This window comes from Citrus sinensis, chromosome 3 (genome assembly GCF_022201045.2).
Source record: "Citrus sinensis cultivar Valencia sweet orange chromosome 3, DVS_A1.0, whole genome shotgun sequence".
NCBI lineage: Eukaryota > Viridiplantae > Streptophyta > Magnoliopsida > Sapindales > Rutaceae > Citrus > Citrus sinensis.
Genome location: NC_068558.1, coordinates 2,694,654 through 2,710,253, shown reverse-complemented (window position 1 = coordinate 2,710,253; position 15,600 = coordinate 2,694,654). Strand labels below are relative to the sequence as shown.

Below are 15,600 nucleotides of genomic sequence, written 5' to 3'. Positions count from 1 at the left end.
CCAAGTCAACAGATCATTTTGGTCCATTTTGCCTTGAGCAGCAAACTTCTAGCCTTTTAATAACAATTAAGGCCATGATGCATCTCTTCACGTGGTTAAGGGGGGAACACCATCAATCTCTCTCGACATTTACAGTTACCTTTTTCGCTTCTTAAACTAGAAGCAAAGGTTCTTAAAATGCTCCGCGCTTACTGACTTGCCAGCTCGAAATGAGTTGGGTGACTGGTGAGCTGAAGCTAGCTTCACGAGCAAAACAGGTGTTTGATCATGTGCGCAGCTTGAGAAATATAAAACTGAATTTAAGAATATGCGATGGATTCAGGATCCGAACCAAAGTCCGAGTCTGAGAATTTGAGGTGTTAGTTGCTGAATCCTGAGGATATTCTTTTTGCCGGCCCTTTTCACCAAGATAACGAATGTTAACGATCCTTGGGCACAGGGCACAAAAATCTTGGCGGATCATTCAAATTCTCTTTATTAAAGTGTTAGTGAGGACCCAACCATTTATAGTAATATTACATGAAGATGGGGTGAAAGTGATGAAACTCTGATTAACAACATAATGGCATGGCATTGCTCAATACGTTTTTGTAATTATATTTCAGATAACAAGCAAAAATGTCACTGTCGTCTAGTAGTAAAAAGATGGCGTACGTCCAAACGAGATTGAGACGGGCCCCACCACCAAATGTCTGTGTGAGGAAACTCACGCGGAAACTTCTTTGGTTGTCTTTGCTTCTTCAGCGTACTTATCGGAAACCAAACTGTAACTAATCGCATTTCGTACCACCTTTGTTTTTTTTTTTTTTCCCTTAACAACTTCTTCACCGACATCTATCTATTTTGTTGAACCACGTTCAGCTTCAGTGTTCACAATCCTTGCAATAACGAATACGCACACGGATACCGCTATAATAAGTAGCGATATCTTTGGGTCATACTGTACTAAAGTGGTCCCACTAGAAGAAGAATCGGATAAATTTCTCAATCTTTCGCTTCTGACACTGAACTCACATTGTCGTCGTTTTTGAAGATTTGAGTTGAATTGTTGCAGATTTTGAGAGATCTGGGTTTGTGTTGACTGGAGATGGGGAGCTCGGAGGATGATAAGGTGGTGGCCGTGATCATGGTGGGTGGTCCCACTAAAGGTAAATGCAATTTGTTTATTTGTTCTGTTTCATTTACAACAAATTATGGGGTGCCTTTTTTTGCTTTAATTGATGATTGATTGATAGCTTGATTGGTGTTGCGAATTTTGATTTTTGATGCAATAGGTACTCGATTCCGGCCATTGTCACTGAATATTCCAAAGCCTCTTTTCCCTTTAGGTGGACAGCCAATGGTTCATCACCCAATTTCTGCCTGTAAAAGAGTATGGATATTCTTGGATCCTTCCTTTTCTAATTGTTACTTTCAAATTTGAGGAGTGCTTGATTAATTGATATTTGCTTGTTCTGTTGTAGATTCCAAACCTCGCACAGATCTATCTTGTTGGATTCTACGAGGAGCGTGAATTTGCATTGTATGTCTCCTCAATCTCCAATGAGCTTAGAATCCCTGTCAGGTAATTCCCTCTTAGTTCTGGTTTTCTGCCCTATTTCCATTTGGACTGTTCAATCTTGGAGCTCACTCTTGTTCTTGATGAAATGTTATTGTTAGATATTTGAGGGAGGACAAGCCTCATGGTTCAGCTGGTGCACTTTACAACTTCAGAGATCTGATCATGGAAGACAACCCGGTTACTATCTTTGCCTTTTAATTTTGCATAGGCATGCTCTTTTGTCTAAATTTTTCTTACTTCACAAACATTTCTATTTCTACCTCCTGTCCCTTTAATATTAAGTATGTCAACTGCATATATTGATTCTAATGCATTTAGCATACAACAGTTGTCTTATTATTGTTTGTGTTATAATGTTATTGGTAACGTGTATTTTATTTTGCTTCAGTCTCATATCTTCTTGCTGAATTGCGATGTCTGCTGCAGTTTTCCACTGCCAGAGATGCTTGGTAATTATATTCTTTATACTGAAACTTGATTTCCTTTGCATTCTCTGTTCAAATTTCAAAATTGTCTGATTAGTTCCTTTTTCTTGAATCTTTTGCATGAGCAAGCAAGAAGCCAGTAATTTTAAGACTGGGCAAGGCTCATTTATGTTCTCCGGAAGCCTTATTGCCTTTTCTCTTTAATATTTCAGATGCTCATAGAAATTATGGTGGGATGGGAACTATACTCGTTATTAAGGTTAGTCAGGACATGCATAAGATGTTTATATAGTTGTTAACTTTTCTTTTATCTTCATTTTTGGATTCTTTTCTCTTATTACACAGGTTTCTGCTGAGTCAGCCAGCCAGTTTGGTGAATTGGTAGCTGATCCAGATACCAATGAATTGTTGCATTACACGGAGAAACCTGAAACTTTTGTATGTATAAGCTCAGAGATCTAACTGCTGTTTAACATGTTAAATATCCTTTGATATTGCTTGGAATGATTGATAAATTTTCAAACAGTTTCCTGCCCTGCTCTCCTATACTTTTGACTCTACCTATTTTATCTCAAGTGTTATAATAGTTATGTTGTAATGCAGGTAAGTGACCTAATAAATTGTGGTGTGTACGTATTTACACCAGATATCTTTAATGCTATCCAGGGTGTTTCTTCACAGCGGAAAGACAGAGGTCAGTAATACAGGATTCTGTCGGTAGGATGCTGGAGAGTGATAAAAATGTAAATGATGGTTTTGTTAGTTTTGCAGGCTTTAATGCACAGGCATAGCCTTTTATCATCCAAGTTAATTATAAACAAGGAATTAATATATTTAAATTTGTGCCGTTCAAGAACTTCAGGCTATTAAAATTTGATTTTTGATATGAAATTTACTCTGTTTTTCCGCTCTTTCTTTGTCCCTCATTTTACATATGGTATTGATTTTGTCATGTTAAAAACCAAGTTCTTTCTTGTCACTCGCAGAAAATCTGAGACGTGTATCCAGCTTTGAAGCGCTTCAGTCAGCTACTCGGTAAATCATTCCTGCTAATTCTTAGCCTGATTTTTTTTTCTTTTTTTATCATAAATAGATTTTTTTTTCTCTATCCATGATAACATGAGGTCATTCACAGGAATCTTACTACCGATTTCGTAAGGTTGGATCAAGATATCCTGTCACCTCTTGCAGGAAAGAAGCAGTTATACACTTATGAAACCATGGATTTCTGGGAACAAATTAAAACTCCTGGGTAAGCATATCATTTAACATAACTAACCCTCAAAAAATCCCTTACCAAATAAAGCATGGTAAACAAACCAAATTGAATGAAGAAAACCAACAAAACAGAATGAAATTAGAACAGAGAATAAAGATCTTTTACTCCTTAAGTAGGATCTGATCTTTTTATTTGTACATGCAGCATGTCTCTGAAATGCTCTGGCTTGTATCTTGCCCAATTCCGGCTTACCTCTCCCAATCTTTTGGCTAGCGGAGATGGTACCAAGAATGCCACTATAATTGGTGATGTTTATGTTCATCCATCAGCAAAAATACATCCAACTGCGAAGGTATTTTCTTTCATTACTTCCCGGGTTAAGTTATGCGGGTATAGTAAAGCATTGCTGGACAGTGCTTTACTAGACAAGCATCAGTTTGAATACTAACAGAAATAGCTTTCTTGTGGCATACAGCCCAAAAATGTTGTCTGGAAATGGTATCCAGGCACTAAAACTATAACATAATGCAGTTCTCATTTTCCTCTTCTTTTCTGCCATTGTCCATCTTCCTTCCTAGTCTCCAAATTATTACTTTATTACTGCACTGAGCTGAATAGTGAATTGAGAACCACCTTCTTCCATTTTACACATTGTCCTTTGTTTTCCTTCATTTTTTATCTTTACCTTAACTATAGAACTGACTTGTCTGCAATGCATGAAAACAGATTGGTCCCAATGTCTCAATTTCTGCCAATGCTCGTATAGGAGCAGGCGTAAGGCTCATTAGTTGCATCATACTTGACGGAGTTGAGATCATGGTAATTAAGCAATTTCTATGATTTGAAACCCTGCCTATCCAACCCAGCAAATTCGAACCCTCTGTTTATGTTAAGCTTGACATGTGTAAATCACTTTCTCAGGAAAATGCAGTTGTTACTAATGCAATTGTTGGGTGGAAGTCTTCTATTGGTAGATGGTCCCGTGTTCAGGCAAGTTCTAAATACAATTACTTAATGTGATTTTGATTTATGAGATTATCAAGTAATGAGACAATGTAGATGTATTGATGGTAAGTTTGCAAAAGGAGATGTTTTCTGATAGTTCCTCTTTCTGTCCCTAGTGGTGGAAGTAAAAGGGAGCACTTTTTGTTTTCTTTTCATTTTTTCCCTGTTTATTTATCCGAAGTTCTGCTGAATGTGCCAAATAATTTTATGTGTCTGATCAACGGATTACAGGCTGAAGGAGATTTCAATGCTAAACTCGGGATCACAATCCTTGGTACCTTCATGATGCATTTTCCCCCACCTTCCCTTAACTTTTCAATTTTTTTATTTGAAGTATAAAGTTGTTTGCAATCTGACTTATATTATAAATGTCTGTTCTAGGTGAGGCTGTGGGTGTTGAAGATGAAGTAGTTGTGACTAACAGCATTGTCCTTCCAAACAAAACACTCAATGTTAGTGTTCATCAGGAAATTATCCTATGATAGAGCTCCACATATCCCACACCAAAGGTTACTTTTGGGCTCTCCGTGTATTTCCCTTTATTATTGATTTATTGTCATGATTTCTCTTTTTACTGTTTTCCAAATTTCAAGTAGAAACACCGACATTTAAATTTAAAATAGTTCAGCACCCATTTGTAAATTGAGATTTGGCTGTTGGAATAAAAATTTTGACTATTGGCTACTTATGTGAAATCTGGAAAGAGTTTTCTAGCCAGGAGCGTAGCAAAAGTCGAAAGAATCATTTTAAGACGATGGGTGACAATGAATTCTGTGATCAGTGCCTCTTTGAAACTTCAATGTTTTAGCTTAATCTCTCAAGTAAAGATTAATGCAGAGATCTTGCTGGCATCATCTACCTTTTTTTAAACACCACTCTGAATGACATCAGTAATGCGCATTAGGACAGTAATGTCTCAGGATGCTAATTCAAAACAAATAAGTGATACTAGAGATAAATGTTTTGTATTAGACAACAGAACATGCAATTGGTCAGATGATAGAAGCAAGGAACTATGTCAACATAATAAAATTGCTTATCTAATTGAAAGCAATATATAATTTGAGTTTATTACATGATAACAGACTCAACCGAGTAGGATGTATTTTACACACACACACCCCTATCTCATTTCATAGTGAGGTGGGTTGTCAACGTCCCCTTCTACTGGCGCATGGTTCCATGTGTATGTTCCAAGGATATAGAGATAAGCGAGGTCAGGTATCGGATGATGCATTTGGTAGCCTTTAGTGCCCTCACTCCAAGGATTAAGGCAATAACCACTGCATATCAAAGGTCATATCTAACAGTTCCATTAGAATGTGTGCAAAATTTTAGTCAAATTGGCACATAGACAATTGAGATCAATGCCACAGGCATCAAATGATGCATTTGGTAGCCTTTAGTTCCCTCCTCCAAGGATTAAGGCAATAACCACTGCATAGCCAAGGTCATATCAAACCGTTCCATTAGAATGTGTGCAAAATTTTAGAATCTAAGTTAAATTGGAACATAGACAAAGCCACAGACATTTAAAAGACAACTTAATAGCACTGTTTAGCTTGCAGAAAAACCAGCTGCCACTATCATGGGCCACATATGCCTTTTCTTATTGGGAACATGTATAATGTTGTTAATATGAACAACAATTATAAAAAGTTGAGTCAGAAGTTTTGATACTCATCAAGAATTATTTAAAAGCAGCCCTTATCCAAAGAAGATAATGCAAACTGACTATGACAGCAATTCAGTGCATTAAATTTGAAACATGCTATGATCATACTCAAGTATTAGAGCAATGTAGATTCCAAACACACACAAAAAGGAAAAAGAGTGACAATAAGCGACAGTTTCTTCTACCTAAATGATCCAGACATCATTTTTCAAATCGGTGGTGATAATCATAGTAACACAAAATGGCAAAGAAGGAAGAATGCAGGCAAACCTCATGACTTGATTGAAACCATGACATCAACATCACTCAATATCCAGTGCTGCTACGCAGAATGGTACTTTATTTTATTTTTTTTCCAAAACCATTGGAAGATGATGTGGTGCCTCCACCAGAATCTGGAGAGTCTTCAGACTTTCAAAGTCCCCTCTATCACTACCCTCGTAATAGTATTCATTCTCTCAACTGCTTTGAGAAGTAAGCAGTAAAACCCAATACTCAAGTGCCTACTGAACTAGCACATCACAGCAAATTCAAATGGCAAGCAGTCCTCTGAGCGGCACAGAATCCCAAACGGACTTGGTTCATGAGCAAATGTGAATACTGATTGACCTCAAAGTTTGAATTGGCGAGGAAGACGGCCACATCTGCTCTGCAATCTCAGAATCTCTTTGGCTAGACCTTGATTACCAATTAGTAGAAGCCCATTCAAAACTCGATTGAAAGTGAACTTCCTTGGCATGAATCCTCTATCAACCATTTCAATCAACAACTTCCCAGCCACCAGCAAATCATCTGATTTCTTCCTCACAAACATTGAACTAATTAAAATATTGTACGTATCTAAATTTGGCAAGCAAACCCCACTACCCATCTTCTCAAACAACTCCAAACCCCTTTCAATCTCTCCAGCATCACAAAAATATCGGATCAAAATATTGTAAGTCTGCACATTTGGCTCACACTCATCATCCTTCATTCTTCCCACAAATTCCAAGGCTCTTTCCATTTCGCCTGCGTGACACAACCCTCTAATAACCACATTATAAGTTGTTGAGTTGGGCATATAACCCTTCCTCACCATCTCCTCAAAAACCAATATAGCATTCTCCACAGAGTCCTTCTTACACAAAACCTGAATCATGGCGTTATAAGTTGCAACTGATGGAAGCACACCACCGTTGACCATCCCATCAAAAACATTTCGAGCTCTCTTAATCTCACCCACAATTCCAAACCCATGAACAATTGTAGTATAAGTAACAACATCAATTTCACATTTCCTCTTCTTCATCTCCAAAAAGAACCTCCACGCTTCCTCAATTTGACCAGCTCTAAAATACCCTTTAAGTACTATATTATAAGTTGTCAAATTCGGGTTCAATCCTCTATCAACCATCTCCTTCAAAACCTCCAAGGCCTTGTTAGTCCTCTTAACTAAACACCACCCATTTGCAATCACATTATAACTAATAACATCGGCCTTAAATTTCCCCCTAAAAACCTTAAACAAATTATAAGCCTTTTCGACTTTTTTCTCTTTACACAACAGATCAAGAATGGTATTAAAAGAATTCAAGCTTTGCCGACAACCATGTTCATGCATTGACAAGAAAATCTTGACAGCTCTATCAGCTTTCCCAGCAGAGACATACCTTTCGGCGATGATTGCGAATGTTTTCTGGGTGGGGCCAAGGCGGAGCGATTTCATACGGTGCACGAGGATCCATACGGTCCTGTAGTCGCGCAGGCGGGCAGCGAGGTCAATGGCGTGGTCAAAGGAGGAGCGGGAGTGAGCGTAAGTTGGGTGGTAGGAGAGGATATTGAAGAAGTGGAGGGCTTTGAGGGCATGGTTCCAGAGGCGTTTGATAATTTGGTCGACGAGTTGTGGGGTCCAATGGAGACTGGGGCAGTGGAGGGTCTGGGTTAGGGTACGTGGGTCGGTGGAGGTCAGTATGAGGCTGGCTAAGGCGGCTGGGTCGGCAGCTGCCGGTGGTAACGGTGCCGGTGAGGTGGTGGTGAGAGGTGAAAGATCTCGGTAAATACAGAAGAAGTGAAAGTGATTTTTTGGAGGTTTTCGAAGCAACGCGAACATTTGAGCTCACATTTTTGGCTACTTGGCTAGTTCCGCCTTTTTCTAAAGCTCCGTCTCAAATTTTTTCTTTTTCACCAAAATCAGTGACCAGTCGCGCGTACAAAAATTACAACAATATTTTTATATTAACTCTTTTTATTATTAATATAATAATAACATACAGAAGGCTCGTACGCTGTGCCGGATTGAATTGGGTTGTATTAGATCAAATTAGATAAGATAATATTAGATAAAATAATATTGTATTATATATAATTTTATATTGTGTCTGGTGTAATATTGGATTAAACTATAAATAATTATGTCTCATATTTGTTATGACATGAGATTAGTTAGTAACTAATATTATGTCTTATATATTATTTTATTAAAATCATCTTAGATTTACTTTAAAATGACATGTAATATAATCTAACTTAAATCAATAATTATTGATAAATTTATAAAAAAAAAAAAGCAAAATCTTCCCTTAATTTTTTTTAATATTTAACATGTTATAATTTTTAATCCCATGAATAGTAGAGGACAAAGTTTTAACTTAGAAAATGTAATATCAGGCATCTCTTAGGATGAAAATTTGCCACTATTGGGATTAAGTAGTGGGTCCATTATTGTTATCCTAACTTTACTTTTTTTTTTACACCAAACATGATATAAGGATTATTTTATACTAAAGTTATCTAATCCCATGATATATAACTAAAACCAAATGCCCAGATAGTAATGGCGCGTCATATTTCACATATTGGTTTCACATAGCTGAACTATATATAAAATTATAAAAATAACATCAATCAAATTACAAATGAGCGAATAATTACATACATGAAATGATTGCCCATATAAAATGCAAGATCAAATAGTCCTTGAGGGTGCATCTCACGTATTGTATTGTACTTGTGGTGCATTTATTAGGACATATTATATTAAATTGTAATTCAATACATATTTAGTGTAGTATAGCTGATTTTATATAAAATTAAATTATTATCATTTTATTATTAATATTATAAATAAATTAAAAATTTCTTAATAGGTTTTATTATTAATTTTTTGAAATTTATTATTTTTATATTATAAAATGATTAACAATATACTATTATAAAATATAAAATACTGTAATAATATTAATAAATTATAATATAATATTATAATATAATTTATTTCTATATATTAGTTATAATAATAGAGTATAATTTAAAATTATAAAATATAAAATATAATTATATTATATTAACATTTAATATTAGGTTATAAATTTTTTTTATTTTAGTAAATAATAAATTATAAATAAAATTAAAATACATTTTACATATTTAAGGAAAATAATTAAAGTGAGTTTATGTAATGAAAGTAAAATAATTTATTATCATTTATTTATTAAATAGTTAGGCTAACTAATAATTTATATTATTATGTAAATTAAATTAATATTTAATGATATAAAACTTAAATTGATATAAATTTATTATATATAAAATAATGTTTAACAAAATTAAATTTATTATACTTTATGAATAATAAAAGTTAAATGGTTGTACTTAAAATATGAACCGTGTTTCAACGCAATACAACTTAAACCTACTTTCCATAGGTTAATTTTATGCGCCTTTAATTATATTAGCTATTTTTTTAATGCAACGCAATAGAATTAAAAAATTACGGCCAAATGTGTTAGTATAAGAATACTGTTTTAATGCAATGCAATTTAGGGTATTTTATGCTGCCAAATGCACCCTAAATAAATTCGAGTTTAATGGACAAATAATTTAAATAAATTAAATATTACATACACTATCATCATTTGATTCTTTTTGTACCTTTGCATCATCAATAATATAATTAAACAAATGATATATCAATTGGTGCATCGAGATTCTATAACTTAGGGCGGAGGCCCGTATATATATATATGTGTGTATGTGTGTATACATATACATGTACACATACACATTTTTGAGTGTTTATCTATTGTTTTGTTATGATATTCTTGTGTTGTAGTTTTGTCATTGTTTTAATTGCACAAGGATTTTCGCGTGTAATAGTTGAGATTGATAGACTAGGCCAGCGCCGTTAAAATTCCTCTACATTTCATCAGAATCAATCTATGAACCCATGAAGCCATTTAATCTCTTTTCAGTTCTTAAAAATTTATATTTCTAATTATCTGTGGTTAGATATTCTTGTGGTTAAATACTCTCTAACTTAAGCTTAAATCTTGAACATTATTCTATATATTATATTTAAACCTGACCTTGTGCTGCTAGCTTATAGTATTATCTCTTAATTTTAATCTCTAAAATATAATACCCACTTTTTATTAAAAAAGAAAAAGAACAGAAAGGCTTTGTACTTGTACCTATATGGCAAAGTACTATAAGTCATTATTGACCCTGGTCACACTTGTTATAAATTAAGGAAAAAAAAAATGTGGCACGATATTGCGCATTCAGTGTCTGCTTGGAAATCAGTAGAAAGAACAAGATACAAGTACATAACAGTTAGCAAGACAGAAACAATCCAATGAATTAACACACCGGATAAGTGTGTACAGGAGTTGGCTGGCATTACATAAATCCAGAGGATGGTCATTCCAAGTAGGAGCAAAGAGAGCGTGCTTCCACTGCGTTTCCATCTCTTCTTTGAGAAATAATGATATCTCGTTGCACTGCCTATGATGAAATTATTTGGAGTTCATTAGGAAAGTCACTGAATTGAAGGATCAGGAAATTTGTCGTATTGTCTTCCCGGCAACTTCAGTATACCATGATTGCCAGGCTTCCATGTAATGAGAAAAAAGGTCTCGGAGAGCTGAAATATTTATTCACAGAACCAACAAAAGGTCAGTATCATCTGTTTATGTGTGTGTGTGTGTGTGTGTGGAGTACAATATGGATGGACAGTCAGCTGACAGACAACAAGTAAACTTCCCCATTTTGGACATGAACATGGTCTCAGAAGCAAAATCTTAACCGGCCAACATAATTATTTTGAGCATGGTTATTTAAAAAAAAAAAAATTAGATACATAAGCTTATTCATGAAATTGCCAAACTTGTCACTGCTTATAAGTATGCTGTTTTATGGAAACGAACAGTATTCATTCGGTGAGCTCTTTAAACAATAAGATGTGAGTAAAGAAATGATTCAAAAGGCTGACCAAATATAGATTTTCTATTTCTGATCTTGCTGATGAAATTTATGGGACAAACTTGATTCAACTACAATGACAGGGCCATGTTAAATATTAATGCCATAGTCAAAACAGTTAGCAATCATAGAATATTGATGAATTAGATATTTAAATTATACCTTGATTGTGATATTGAGGACGATACTTTGAAGTAAGACTTTCCCAATCATGTGCCCCTTTCACATTATTCTTCGAGGTATTGACTTCGGGCACACTTTCAGGAGCAAAAGGACCAAATTGGTAACTCCTTGGGCCCTGATTCACATAATTTTCTGAATTACTTCCATCAACTACCCTTACCAAATCGTCAACTTTCATTTGTTTTTCCATTTTAATACTTTGGCTTATATCCCCATTAATTGAAGTATCCATTCTTTTCCTTTTGAAACTGATGTTTGTAACATCAGTTCCAAATGTCCTCTTCCGTGATTCATCAAGATTCAAAGAATCAGCTAATCCAATCTCCAACCTGTTTACCCCTAACCACCTGAATGCTGGCTTCCTGGTGTCTGCAGTATGGGTCTGCAAGGTAAAAGATCAAAATATCAGAGGACTATATAATCATGACCATATGTAATTAAGTTCAGCTAGATTCTAAATAAATATTAAAACTTAATTTTGAGCTTATATCATTTATAGCCTTTGGGATGATATTTCATTTACCTTCTCAATGAGGTTCATGGAGGACAAGACATTAGCAATGTCATACAACCGTCTTACTTTTGCTGCAGATATAGTTAAGAGAACATCAGTCACAAGAGCTTTTTAACTCCTATTTACAGAGACTTCAAATAGAACAGCAAGTTGAGAATTCACTTACTTCTCATTACAGAAGTATTGTGGGCATCCCCAAGCAATAACTTGGCTACTTCATCTAGGGTGATCATACCCACCTACAAAGAAACACGATACAAAGTAACACTTGCATAACAAGTAAATGACAATTTTAAAAGAATAACCAATCTCAAGATTTCACTCACATTAGAGCAGACAAAAAGCCTGACAAAATTCTGTGTAAGAAGTCCAAGAGACTTTTCTCTTCTACTGTCTGTAAAGGAAACATACATATAAGCTGTAAGTGTGACCATAACGTAATGATGAAATGTCGGAACTCCAATTTTCTGTTATTGTTCAAAACTAAAAGATCACCATAGCATATTGACCCAATGCATTAGGAAACTCATTTAACACAATAACAAATAACAAATAAAGGCACACTTCAAGTGCCAATAATATGGCACATAAATTGTACACACTAATGCTTCTAATCAAAGCATAAGCTGGTCAAATAAAACAATAACAAGTATTATATCTTTATATAATTACCATTTTTTGAAGATTTATGAGCAGATCTCGGGTTTAAACTATCACTTTGGCTTCCAGGATTGGGATTAGAAGAACTATCGTCGTCTTCATCATCATCCTCATCGTCTGAACCCTAAGACAAATAAATGAATGAATTTCACTTTTACCCAAAAAATAAAAAAGAACATTGTAAACCTATTTTGACCTACTTTTGCGCTATTGCCGCCATCAAGTGTAGTGAAAGCGTCCCTCAGGCCTGCTTCCTATCATCATTTCATCAAACCAAACAACATCAGAATTAATTTTCACTATAAAATTCCAATTACACAATTTTTTAAAAAAAGAAACAAATCAATTTAAAACCTTAAAAGTACCTTGAGCTCCTGCAGAGCGCCGGGGATTGCCTTGAACCCCTTCCACGTATACTTATTTTTCGCCCTTCTTGTAAGAACCTAAATTAACAAATTAAAAGTTAAAAAAATTACACAAAAGAACTGAAGAATATAAAAAATGAAAAAGATTAAAGATCAAAAAACTCACTCCAACACTTTCCAAGACATTGACGATATCATAGATTCGCCGCCTTTCGACGCCTACAAATACAATTCATCGAACGAATCAAAACCTCAATAATCACATAAAATTATTAAACTAGCAGATAAATATTTAAAACTAAGAATGAGATAAAAACCTAATTTCGAAGCGGCATCGTCAAGGCCGATCGATTCAACACCATCTCGGTTGTACAAGCTCAGGAAACTGCAAATGACAAAATAATAAATATAAATATCAAGAAACTTAAAAAGACAAACGGAAATAGTAATAAAGAGGAATTGAAAGAGTACTTGGAGCAGAGGAGGCCGAGGGATTTTTGTTTGCGGCTGTAGGCATAGTGCCTTGAAGAAGGATCTTGAACTTTGGTTGAAGAGGAAGACTGCGGCATCGTTTCGGTGAAGGATTTGAGCGAACTGTATGTAACTTTATAGAGAGAACTGGAGGATGGAGAATGGAGGGACCGTTAAGAATGTTGACTAATGGCGGGGTGTAAAATTTGGAGTAGGAGGGATCTGAAGGAGGTTTTTTTTTTTTTTTTTTTTTCCCTGAAAGTTTTGAAATGGGAGCTTCTGATGGATTAGCGGGAATTTGAATTGAGATCTGGACGCGCTTGTTTTGGGTTGAGAAATCACGTGTTTATCCTCGCGTGGGCGCAGCGATTAAGGGTACTTGTTCGTAATTTTGTTTTGTAACGGAAGAATTCAGAAATGATTAATCCTAAGATTTGGAGATTGTTTGGGATTGGGCGTAAAAGTACAATTACAATGTGGTTTATGAAACAGGTGGCGCGCAGTTCACAATTGGGGAATCCAATCATATGACGGATCCAGCTACGGTACCACCGTAGTACCCGTAACACTGGTTTTGTCTTTTGTCCCAGCAGTGTTGTAAAATTTCATTAAACCCCTTTCATTCATTTTTATTTAAATTTTACCTCATAAATATTAAATTAATTTTTATTGCATCCATATAAACATTATAATTAACACCTTATACTATTTGTTATTTATACATTTTTCTTCTATATTACACATTTATCACAACACCCCTCTCTTTATCACAAATACCAACGAACCCGACCCGAATTTCGTTTCCATTTCCTTCCACGCCACCGGCCAAGGTTGGTACCGATCGGAAGATTGTACGACGCCGGTCATCTCCACGCCATCCTTATCACAAAAATAACCGGGTCAACCCAACCCGAATTTTGTTTCCGTTTCCGGCAACTCCATCGGCCAAGGTTGGTACCGATCGGAAGCTCGTGCGACGCCGGTCATCTCCATGCCATCTTTGTCGCCGTAAAGCATTCGGAAAGCTGCCGATCGAAGCAGTGAAAAGTCACTGAATCCCCGCTTCAATTCGCCGCTGTTTCTCCAGTTTCCGGTGACGCCACCACTTGAGTTTTGCTCTCCACAATTCCCTCTGTCTTTTCTGACCAACCACAGTCACTGGAGGAGCCGATTTGCCGTTGATCGGCCGTTGAAGGATTCACAGATTTGGAAGAAATGAACTTAATATTTGTAAAGCAAAGTTCAAATAAGAATAAGTGAAAGGGCTTCATGAAATTTTACACAGAAAAGACAAAAGCAGTGGCCTTGTGCCACATAGGCGAGTCCTCCTATGACGGTACATCATCCAAACATTTAAGTTTCGGAAGTAAACATTTATGCTCTATTGCATTTATGTAGGTTCATTTTACATTAATTAAAATAGAGTATGAGAATTAAAACAAATTATTTATTTAAACTATAAAAATTAAAAGTCTTTAGATAAAATATAAGAATAAGTTAGTTGTTGTTGTTGTTATTATTATTATTATTATTTTATTACTACTGCCATGGTTTAGTTGTTTTGGCCATTACATTGCATTTGAAGCTAGGATCAATTTTCTTTGACACCAATCTTTTAAAAAAACAAATTAATTTGTATTCGTGTGTAGAGTTAGATGAAGTTAAGGTATGCGAACTACATGAGAAAATAGATTTGAGCTTGAGCCATAAATTTCATTTTTAAAAAATTAAAGATGTAATTATCACTTATGTGAATAAGAATCAAACCCCAAATCTCTTTGTAATAAAATTCACCAGTTGAATCAATCATTATATACATCATAGTGAATGACTTTTTTAAGGAGCGCATGCTTTTACATAAAAAACTTTTTTTAAGAACACATAAAAAACATTATGAAGAATTTAAATAAATAAGTGTGGTTCTTCACACGTTATAGTAAAAATATTATTTTTTTTTTCAAAAAAAATATCATCTACACATGTCTATAAATAATGAGTGAGGTATTGTTTGAGATATAAATTATATATTATAATTATGTAATTATAATATTATTGTATCATCATGAATTTATTTAAATAGTTTTCAAACAACGTTCTTTTAACCAATCACCTGAATTTAAATTTGGAAGAGGTAAGAGGCTGAAAATATATTGAGCTTCCCACCCTCGTATCTTTTAAATGAAATGTGTAAAAATAAAAATAAAAGTCTCTAATAATATTATTAAAATAAAAAATGCAGGGGAAAAATAACTATTATTTATTTATTTTTAATCAGTATTAT

At 34.7% G+C, this 15,600-nt stretch overlaps 3 protein-coding genes across 6 annotated transcripts; 1 reads left to right on the top strand and 2 right to left on the bottom strand.

The window, feature by feature from the left end:
• The first annotated feature begins 755 nt into the window (after positions 1-755).
• Positions 756-4,898, top strand: LOC102615802 (uncharacterized). Its single transcript, XM_006476619.4, has 15 exons — positions 756-1,148; positions 1,275-1,372; positions 1,464-1,564; positions 1,660-1,738; positions 1,950-2,010; positions 2,199-2,245; positions 2,332-2,424; positions 2,590-2,680; positions 2,973-3,021; positions 3,122-3,238; positions 3,410-3,557; positions 3,932-4,024; positions 4,127-4,195; positions 4,442-4,484; positions 4,592-4,898. Exons 1-15 carry the CDS (start codon positions 1,088-1,090, stop codon positions 4,690-4,692), a joined length of 1,251 nt encoding a protein of 416 aa, XP_006476682.1. The 5' UTR covers positions 756-1,087; the 3' UTR covers positions 4,693-4,898.
• A 336-nt stretch (positions 4,899-5,234) lies between these two features.
• On the bottom strand, positions 5,235-8,077 carry LOC102616099 (pentatricopeptide repeat-containing protein At1g74900, mitochondrial). Of its 4 annotated transcripts, none has more exons than XM_015529865.3 (2): positions 6,071-8,077; positions 5,235-5,647 (listed from the first exon to the last, which is right to left on the bottom strand). In XM_015529865.3, the coding sequence occupies exon 1, from the start codon at positions 7,975-7,977 to the stop codon at positions 6,496-6,498; it is 1,482 nt and encodes a 493-aa protein (XP_015385351.2). In that variant the 5' UTR covers positions 7,978-8,077; the 3' UTR covers positions 5,235-5,647; positions 6,071-6,495. The 4 variants fall into 4 exon arrangements, with proteins under 4 accessions (XP_015385351.2, XP_015385352.2, XP_006476683.2 ...); XM_015529866.3 differs by having other exon boundaries at positions 5,235-5,493; XM_006476620.4 differs by having other exon boundaries at positions 6,156-8,077.
• Positions 8,078-10,356: 2,279 nt separating this feature from the next.
• LOC102616581 (E2F transcription factor-like E2FE) lies at positions 10,357-13,844 on the bottom strand. The gene is made up of 11 exons (XM_006476622.4): positions 13,320-13,844; positions 13,166-13,233; positions 13,015-13,067; positions 12,849-12,926; positions 12,684-12,737; positions 12,496-12,607; positions 12,150-12,217; positions 11,990-12,062; positions 11,833-11,894; positions 11,289-11,691; positions 10,357-10,788 (listed from the first exon to the last, which is right to left on the bottom strand). The coding sequence occupies exons 1-11, from the start codon at positions 13,415-13,417 to the stop codon at positions 10,700-10,702; spliced, it is 1,158 nt and encodes a 385-aa protein (XP_006476685.2). The 5' UTR covers positions 13,418-13,844; the 3' UTR covers positions 10,357-10,699.
• Positions 13,845-15,600: the final 1,756 nt, after the last annotated feature.

Bases quoted from the DNA above. Each gene is read 5' to 3' on its own strand.
- LOC102615802 (XM_006476619.4), top strand. From the start codon at position 1,088: ATGGGGAGCTCGGAGGATGATAAGGTGGTGGCCGTGATCATGGTGGGT. The intron at 1,149-1,274 runs GTAAATGCAATT...TTGATGCAATAG, and splicing joins GGTGGGTGGTCCCACTAAAG to GTACTCGATTCCGGCCATTG. The intron at 1,565-1,659 runs GTAATTCCCTCT...TGTTATTGTTAG, and splicing joins GAGCTTAGAATCCCTGTCAG to ATATTTGAGGGAGGACAAGC.
- LOC102616099 (XM_015529865.3), bottom strand. From the start codon at position 7,977: ATGTTCGCGTTGCTTCGAAAACCTCCAAAAAATCACTTTCACTTCTTC.
- LOC102616581 (XM_006476622.4), bottom strand. From the start codon at position 13,417: ATGCCGCAGTCTTCCTCTTCAACCAAAGTTCAAGATCCTTCTTCAAGG. The intron at 12,063-12,149 runs GTGAGTGAAATC...GTTTCTTTGTAG, and splicing joins GGCTTTTTGTCTGCTCTAAT to GTGGGTATGATCACCCTAGA. The intron at 11,692-11,832 runs GTAAATGAAATA...TTTACCTTGCAG, and splicing joins CCATGAACCTCATTGAGAAG to ACCCATACTGCAGACACCAG.